The sequence below is a fragment of the Medicago sativa genome, chromosome 2, assembly GCF_051527215.1.
Source record: "Medicago sativa cultivar Bolivia chromosome 2, Bolivia_mono, whole genome shotgun sequence".
In the NCBI taxonomy this organism is placed as follows: Eukaryota; Viridiplantae; Streptophyta; class Magnoliopsida; order Fabales; family Fabaceae; genus Medicago; species Medicago sativa.
Genome location: NC_140750.1, coordinates 30,773,475 through 30,783,049, shown reverse-complemented (window position 1 = coordinate 30,783,049; position 9,575 = coordinate 30,773,475). Strand labels below are relative to the sequence as shown.

The following is a 9,575-nucleotide window of genomic DNA, read 5'->3' as shown; positions in this document are numbered from 1 at the left end:
TAATAATAATAATAATAATAATAATAATAAATAAAAACTAAAAGTAATTAACTTAAAATTTAAAAGTAATTAACTTATGGATCTAAAATTTAAAATTAATTAACTAAAAAAAAACTAAAAGTAATAATAAATAAAAATTGAGAGAAGAGGGTCCGACTCGGAACCAAATATGAGGTATTTTAAAATACCTCTCTGCCAAATTTTTTTTAATGAAAAGTCAGAGATCAATTAGAGTCAAACGTCGCGTGTTAGTGATGTCTTAGGTCAAAAATTGGGGTATGACACTAGCCTGTCTACTTTTACCTCACATATCCAAAGCAACATTCTCAACTCTACTATGCTTCTCTTATATAGTTTTGTCACACCATCTCACTTTAATCGCATTAAATGACAAAGTAACTAGTTCGTATAAGATGTCGGTGTAAAATTAATTTACACTCACACCCTTTAACTCTATGACATAACTATTTATATACTCATGCATTCCTTGAGTAAAAATACAAAAATAAAAATAAAAATTGAAGTATAAAACATGATTACACAACCTCCATAAATATTCCTTGACATAACTATTTATATACTCATGTTGTTCCATAAATATTTTTCCTAAAATATTTTTCATTTCTAAAATATTTAACAAGAAGCAGTTAGATTATACAGCAAGAGGGTAGACGTCGCCTTTAGTTCCAAAAGCCATGAATGCTGCCTTCGCTTTCCTTCTATCCATTTCTATCCATTTGCTTCTTACACAACAAAACTATTCTTCTTAATTCCAATCCTATGTATTGGAAAAACAATTTTGGCCAAAAAATTTTTGTTTTAATTTCTTATTTTGAGTGTCCGAGTCATTTTTAAATATTCCAAATTAAAAAATTATTAGTGTTTTTTTCAATGGAAATACTTACATATGACTTTTCCTTCAAAAAAAAAAAAGTTACATATGACTTTGATCTATATAAATATATCAACTTTTTGATTTAATCTCCATAAATATTTTGTTAGATTTTTGATCATTCAAAAGTTTTCATCACTCTTTTTGTTTTTACTTTTTAGTCAATTCATGTTTGACATTTATGTTTTTTAACGAAATTTTTTAGAAATGGATGAAATATTATGACGATCTCTCTTGAAAATAATTTTTTTTTAACAAAACATGAATTAAATATATTTTTTTTATAAATTCATATTTATATCAAGAAAGTTTGAGTTGCAGAACAATTAACGTAAGAGAATAACATATGACGTTATATTTCAAATTTTGTGTCGTATTCAAATTTTGAAGATGTAGTTGTTTCTCCTTTGTTTAGAGTTACTTAGGCCTATTTGATTGCATCAAAGATCTCCTTATTTGCATGGAGATTACTTAATAATCACCTCCCAACTAAAACAAATTTAATTCATAAAGTGTGCATATTGTACCATCCCCTTTGTGTGTGGGATGTGATGTGAGTGAAACATCCAAACATCTAAAGTTTTCTGAGTGAGTATGCAAAAACCTCTTAAAATTCTAACTTTCATCAGAAAATCTCCGGACTTTGAAAAAACTTCAAAAACCCCTTGAAATTGTCAAACGTAAATCAATTACCCCTTCACTGTTTGTTTTGGTCATTAACCCTTATAATGTGGCAGTTAACCGTATTTGTGACACATTCACGTGGACTGAACATTATGTCACGTCACTAGGGGTAACTGACTATTTTTTTACTGTGTTGCGGCTAAATTACGGTCTGATATACTATCTTAGTTAGGAATTCGTTGTGCAATGGTAATAGGATAACTTTAGTCATGTGGTACAATTTATAGGCTTTTTTGTCTCATGGAAAGCAAATAAAATAAGGTCTTCGTTAGTTAGCGTGTGGTCAATCTTGAAGAATCATAACCATGGAGTTTTCGTTAAATAAGAACGTCTTTCAAGATCACATGTTGACTTGGTTAAATTATTGCGGTCGTCATGGATTAAATATAACGACAAAGGCTTTTTACATAATTATAAACAATGGAGCATTCAACCACTCAAATGTTTTAGAGTTGTTTTTATGAGCTATATGATTATCATTTTTATTTTTGGTTTAGTCGCTCTATTTTTTGGTGTCTTTTATGTAACTTATTTTTGGTTTGGTCGCTCTATTTTTTCGTGTCTTTCATGTAACATTTGAATTTTGTATCTCTTCAGTCTCGGCACTAGCTACTTTTGTTGTGACTATGTTTTGTCTTTAAAAAAAATACATTATATTGCAAAGAAAATAGAGAATTATTAAAAATATAAATTACTTTAAACTTTATTTAAGATAATTATTATACATCAAGAGCTTAATTAACATTGACTGCAATTTTCTGTCCGAGGTTGCAGTGACCGGGAAAACCACATAAGAAGTAGTTCCCTCCCTTAGCAAGTGTAATTCTATCTGCTCCAGAGGTATAAACTTTAGATCCTTTTGGAGCCACACATGAATCATAGCCAGACTTGTCCACTACCACCACGTTGTGGCTTGTAGGGGAGTAGTTGAATACTGCATGTGAAAAACAATTAAAATTAAAACATGTCTTAGTTAAATTATTCAAGTGTCCCTTTAATACGGGCCTTAAAAAAAGTCCAAGGATAAACCTCCACTATTTTTGCTAAAATGATTTTTTTTTCTACCAAAAAGTTAAAGATGTAATAAGCAAATGATAATTGTATGTCCTCGTGAGCCTAACTCAGTTGGTATGGACAATGCATAAAAAGTATGGACAATGCATAAAAATATGCAAGGTCCAGGGTTCGAATCCCGGCCACCACCAAAAAAACAAATGATCAAATGATAATTTCAAATGATAATTGTATGATAAATAAATATGATAAATAAATAGTATGATAAATAAATAGTATGATGATAAATAAATAATTGTATGATGGCCACCACCAAAAAAACAAATGATCAAATGATAATTGTATGATAAATATGTAGTATGATAGATAAATAAATAGTATGATGATAAATAAATAATTGTATGATAAATAAAAAAAGCTTCATAAAATTATGATCCTTACCAATAATTGTATGATAAATAAATAGTATGATGATAAATAAATAATTGTATGATGGCCACCACCAAAAAAACAAATGATCAAATGATAATTGTATGATAAATATGTAGTATGATAGATAAATAAATAGTATGATGATAAATAAATAATTGTATGATAAATAAAAAAAAGCTTCATAAAATTATGATCCTTACCAAGTGTGTCACCAGCCTTGAAAGTTTTTCCTGCAGGCCAATTTTGAACACCAAAGGACCAACCTTTCCCATCACCAACAATGTATTCGGCTGCAAAACTCATGTTAGATTGAAATACCAACATACATAATAGTGACATTAGAATAATACTTGTGCTACTGAGTCTTCCCTGATCCATGATAAACTTTTAGTGATTAAGCTAACTAGCACTGGTTAATTAATTTTGGATGCTCACAATAGAGAACTGAGAGATGGTTTTATAGACAAGAACGCAGTTTAAATTTAATATATTATATTTTAACTTTTTGTTTTTGCTAATATATTATATTGTGACCTTTTTTTTTCTTTAACAAGTTATTTGAAATTTGACCGATAATTATTTGACTCTTGACTATCTTTCTTTCAAGAAGAAGATTTGACTCTTAACTTTAATATACTTCATCCGTCTTATAATAAGTAAATCTTTTGTTCATTTCACACATATTAAGAAAAAATGTATAAATGAAAAAGAAAGAAAATCTAATTCAATACCGAATGTATTTGGTCTATATACAAACCAAATACTTTTTATACAAACCAAATACTTTTTTCAAGAAGAAGATTTGACTCTTAACTTTAATACCTAATTAAATATGTTGGTCATTCCACACATATTGTTTTTGACCGGTCAAATACCTAAGGCCCAATAACAATTACAGTCCAAATACCGCATTTGACAAAATTACTCGCAACACACCCCTTCCCCGTGAAGGGGTGCTCAGAGCAATAGATATCAGTTTTAACAAACTGTAATGTCTCTTTCCCATGTTCACGCGAATCTCTCACCGGCGGTTACACTTTTCACAATTTCGTAACTGTTGGGCATATGTGTGCCCTACAACGGCTCTACAAAAACCCACCTCTATGTAAAGGGGACTCCTCGCAGTCCCCAATGTAGAATCTCTCTTATCTCTCAACTCCCATTTCTGACGCATTTCCACCACCTTTAACCATTAAATTAAATAGCACCGACAGTCACCTTCTGATCAGGTACGATTAGTGGCACAGTCTATGGGAAGTGTCAAGCTATCCCCGTTTTTTACATACAAAAAACCAAAGTTTTCCAACTAAATGCCATGACTGTCAAATGTGACGGACTGACCGCTTTTCCATCTCCTACAACCAGTCCCGGATGAGGAGGCTCACCATCGAGTTCCTAGTCAGCTGCGCACATGCTGGAACCACCCTCTATAGTCCTCCACGACCTGACGAGGTGGCAGACAATTCCACTCCAAAGAATACCTTGGTCAACTACCTACTCCGCAAGGTTCAACCAGAAACGTCTATAACCGAAGAGCAAAATTGACGCCTAGCTAACTTAGAACAATCAAAAAGGCAGCTGACCCCCCTTCGTCACGCTCTTTACCCACCACGTAACAGAAGAGGAAGGAGCCCTCGCCCGTCCAGATCCAGGTCTCCCAGACATTTTGTCAGTGTGAGATCTCCGAGCCACAGTCGACGTTCGCCCATAAGGAGATCCCCATGACGATGTCCCCCAAGGAGGTCACCACCAAGACGCAACAAGCACTCTTGGTCTTCCTCTGATTATGACGACGATCGTGATGCGCGAAGTGTTTGTGCAGCTTACGGTCCCTTCACACGATGCATCTGTGACGCCTAAATCCCCCGCGGATTACAGAAGCTGCCCTAGATGGACTCTTACGATGGAACAACTGATACGGACGAACATATCGAGAACATCGACGTCGTCCTCAACTACCGATTGTTGTGAGGCGCCGTAAAATGTAAGCTTTTCGTCACTACGCTCCGACGAGGAGCCATAACCTCGTTGAAAATCCTTAGGAGGAATTCCATCGACTCTTGGGATGATTTGTGCCCATTAAGGCTTGAACTAAAGGTTCTTCTTCCACCTCCCTACCGCCCATTAATGTTTCAATTGGTCTCTCTCTCATTTTCTTTCACAATGATTCAGTCTCTGTGAATTTTGTTCTCTTTTCTCTCCATTTTTCTTCCACCTCTTTCTCATCTTTCTATCTCCACTTTCTTTTCTGTTAAGGTAATTGATCATAACTATTATGACATGTAGGAAACTTAAATTGTTAATTAAAGGTGGATAAATGACAGTGAAATTATCAAACAATTCTTGTGACGCGGGTTCCACCTCAATTGTTTGATAACAATTTGTAGGTAGAAATTAACAACCTTAAGTTTTTTTTAAAGGTTATATCGAGAAAATAACGTATAAGAGATTCTTCCTCCCATAAATATATAATAGATTCTCGAAAGAAATACTCAATTGTAGAGTCACGAATCCACCTCAATTGTTTGATAATCTCAATTGTTTATTAAAGATTCTCGATATAAATAAAATAAACGAATGCATTTTTTTATAGAACTCACTCGTGCGTCGCACGGGTGTGCAATCTAGTTATAAAAAAATGTCCAAAAAAAAAATTAAAAAGTTCGATCAATTTCGTGCCTAAATAGGTGGCATCTGAGTTGTCTATCCCAGTCAGCGTTTAACATCACACGTCATCAATGTTAACAGTGATACTTGACGAAGGGACGATATTGATCGACATTTGTAAAATTCAGGGACGTTTTAGCTATTTTAAACAATTTAAGGACAAAATTTTTTATTGATGCGTGCAAATTGAAGGACGAAAAAGCCTATTCACTCCAAATTTTGTGATGTATTCAAATTTTGAAGATGTAGTTGTTTCTCCTTTGTTTAGAGTGCTTAAACCTATTTGGTTGCATCAAAGATTTGTTGTTTGTATGGAGATTACTTAATAATCACCTGCCAACTGAAACAAATTTAATTCATAGAGGGGTGCATATTGTAGCATCCCCTTTATGTGTAGGATGTGAGTGAAAGATCCAAACATATCTCTTGTTTTTTCCTGTTGTTTTGCTGCTAAATTACGGTTAGACATACAATCTTGGTTAGGAATTAGTTGTGAATTGACAAATTATAACTTTTGTCATGTGGTGCAATTTATAGGTTTAATGTCTCATGGAAAACAAGTAAAATAAGGTCTTCATTCAATTTTGTTAGCTGGCGTGTGGTCAATCATCTAGAAGCAACGTAACCATTTGATTTTCGGTAAACAAGACCGTCTTTCAAGATCACTTGTTGGCATGGTTAAATTATTGATGTGGTTGTGGATTAAGTCTAATGTTAACAGCTTTTCATATGATTACTATCAGTAGAGCATTCAACCACTTAAATGTTTTAGAGGTTGTTTTTATCAGCTATTTAACTATCATTTTTATTTTGGTTTGTCGTTTTTTTTATATAACCTTTGAGCTTTGTATCTCTTCAATCTTAGCACAACTTGTGTTTTGACTACGTTGTTAATATATTATCTGTTTGTCTTTCAAAAATAAATTATATCGCAAAGAAAATAGATAATTATTAAAAATATAAATTATTTTGATCTCCATTTAAGATAATTATTATACATCAAGAGTTAATTAGCATTGACTGCAATTTTCTGTCCAAGATTGCAGTGACCAGGAAAACCACATAAGAAGTAGTTCCCTCCCATAGCAAGTGTAATTCTATCTGCTCCAGAGGTATAAACTTTAGATCCTTTTGGAGCCACACATGAATCATAGCCAGACTTGTTCACTACCACCACGTTGTGGCTTGTAGGGGAGTAATTGAATACTGCATGTGAAAAACAATTAAAATTAAAACATGGCTTAGATAAATTATTCTGAAAGTCGTCTTGGACACATCTAAAGATTTGATCCGAATCTGATGATAACCCGACCTGAGATCAATTTTTGAGAACACTGACGCTCGTTTAAGTTGATCCAGTAAGTCATCAATTCTCGGCAGAGGATACTTGTTCTTAATAGTCACCTTATTAAGCTGGCGATAATCAATACACAATCTCATACTGCCATCTTTCTTCTTAACTAACAATACCGGTGCACCCCAAGGAGACACACTAGGTCTAATAAAATGCTTCCGGATAAGTTCTTCCAGAATCAAATCAATTGAAAACTCAATTTCTCTTTCTGGAGGTAAACTTGTGATGTCGGCCGGAAAAACATCGAGATACTCACTGACAATTGGAATATCACTGGGGCTTAAATCTGATTCTGAAGTCACAGTGAGCATGACGTAGAAACCCTTATCTTGAGCACAAATAAATTGAACCATCTGATAAGTGTGCTTAAGTAGTTCTGATAAAGCTATTCCTTCCACCGTATTACTGGTAGGCATGTAAATACTCTTCTCTGCACACCGTATGTACACATGATTCGCTGAAAGCCAGTCCATGCCTAATATCACATCAAGTTGCTTCATAGGAAGACATACTAAATCTATATAATATGTCTTGCTAGATACGGTGATAGGACAGTTCTCACAAACATAATTCGCTACAATTCCTCCTTCGGTGGCCGTAGTCACCAACATAGGGGGATTTAGTAATGAGACAGTTAGTTGAAGAGCTTCTACACATTGAAAAGAAATGAAAGAATATGTTGCACCACAATCGAACAAAACTCTAATAGAATTCTGACTGAGAAAACACATACCGCCAATCAAGTCCTCATTAGCTTGAGCTTTCTTCCCATCCAGTGAATACACTCTGCCGTTGCTCATGGTGGTGCTTATGCCTTTGTCTTTGTTCCCTCTGTTTGGACAATTCGCCATGTAGTGTCATGTCTGACCACAAGCATAACAAGAGTTGTCACCCAGCTTACATTCCCCTGTATGAGCCTTTCCACACCTCTTGCAAGTCGGAAAAGTTTTGAATGAACCTGACTGCTTCCCTTTCTGTGGAGACCCCTTCGGCTTCAACTTTTCATGATGTCTATCAGTAAAGTTGCCTCTCCTTCTATCAAAAGTTGTGGTACCTTCTTTAACATCTTTGTCAAAACCTCTTTCACCTTCTAGACTGTTGTGCACCATTTCATCAGAGTTTGTCAACCTCTGTTGACTAACCACTGCATAAATTTCACCCCTCAAAGCATGTTTATACTGATTAACCTTCCACATTTCATTACCCGCATACTCGTTGTGAGTAGAGTAATGAGACAACTCTTCAAACTTCCTAGTGAACTCTGTCACTGACATATTGCCATGTTTCAGTTGAAGGTATTCTTGCTCCTTTCTGACTTTGTATGTTCCAGAGAGATACTTCTCTGACATCACTTGCTTGAAATTATTCCAGTTCATCTCCATGCCACTGGTTCTCATACGGCGTTGAGCAGTTTCCCACCAGTCTTCCGCTGCACCACGGAATTGATTGGTTGCAAAAATTATTTTTTCTTCCTCAGTACAATCAGCCATACGAAAAATCTTCTCCATGTGTTTGATCCACCTCTTAGCCTCTTGTGGTTCACCACGACCATTAAATTCCGGGGGATGATTCCGATTGTACTCTCGGAAAGCCAGATTCCCAACAACTGGAGGTGGTGGATGCTATTGATGAACTCCTTGTTGCATAGTTGCATCCACTGTTGTTGAGACTGAGCATTTTGCTGGATCTGTTGTTGCATCAACTGCATCATCTGTTGATTCTGTTGCATCATCTGTGCTCACATGTTAGCATCAGGGTTAACATTGTCCTCGACATTCTGATTACCTCTTTGACGGCCTCGTCATCTTTGTGCTCCAGACATTTTACTCTAACTGTCATATTCAAGTCAAATGGATCAATTTCAACCAAATATAACAATGAGAACAAACATCCTAAACTCAAAAGGAACGACTACTTGGATTGTAATCTTAATGACCCAAGGCACGATCTGAATCAACATGCTCTGATACCAAATTGTAACGCCCAAATTGAGAGTGTCTAGAATACTCAATAAGTGCGTTAAAACTGATATTGGATACATTAATTATACAATACAGAAACGACATAAGTCGAGAGTTTAGATACAAAGCCAACATGAGTCTTATGTTACATTATTTTTCACAAAGATAGTCGAACGAAGCTTATCTACAAGGTTCATTACATCACATCTGAATAATATAACATATGCACCAATAGAAAGACACAAAGTTGGATCCACGAAAGCACGATCAATCCAAAGCTTTCTCTTTACCTTTGCCATGAGAGACCTGTGAACCTGAACAAATAATGAGAGGGATGAGACATAATGCCTTAGTGAGTTCTATCTATTCCTAAGCTATAGATAACCTCGGGGGATAAACCTAAGGTTACCACGTGTCTAGTTTACAACCTGACGGTTGATTATACGTGTGTGGATATGCTTGACTAGACGGTAGTGCATACTAGAACCGTCATTGCTACATTACAACACCAAAGGTTTAACTATCAACTTACGTGTCAAGGCGATCGAGGGAAACTAAGATCGCTATACCG

General features: G+C 35.0%; 2 protein-coding genes across 2 annotated transcripts; both read right to left on the bottom strand.

The window, feature by feature from the left end:
• Positions 1 to 2,244: 2,244 nt before the first annotated feature.
• LOC146946183 (basic blue protein-like) lies at positions 2,245 to 3,451 on the bottom strand. Its single transcript, XM_085748874.1, has 2 exons — positions 3,223 to 3,451; positions 2,245 to 2,510 (listed from the first exon to the last, which is right to left on the bottom strand). The coding sequence occupies exons 1-2, from the start codon at positions 3,398 to 3,400 to the stop codon at positions 2,311 to 2,313; spliced, it is 378 nt and encodes a 125-aa protein (XP_085605000.1). The 5' UTR covers positions 3,401 to 3,451; the 3' UTR covers positions 2,245 to 2,310.
• A 4,449-nt stretch (positions 3,452 to 7,900) lies between these two features.
• LOC146946182 (uncharacterized) lies at positions 7,901 to 8,882 on the bottom strand. The gene is made up of 2 exons (XM_085748165.1): positions 8,829 to 8,882; positions 7,901 to 8,665 (listed from the first exon to the last, which is right to left on the bottom strand). The coding sequence occupies exons 1-2, from the start codon at positions 8,880 to 8,882 to the stop codon at positions 7,901 to 7,903; spliced, it is 819 nt and encodes a 272-aa protein (XP_085604291.1).
• Between the last annotated feature and the right edge of the window lie 693 nt (positions 8,883 to 9,575).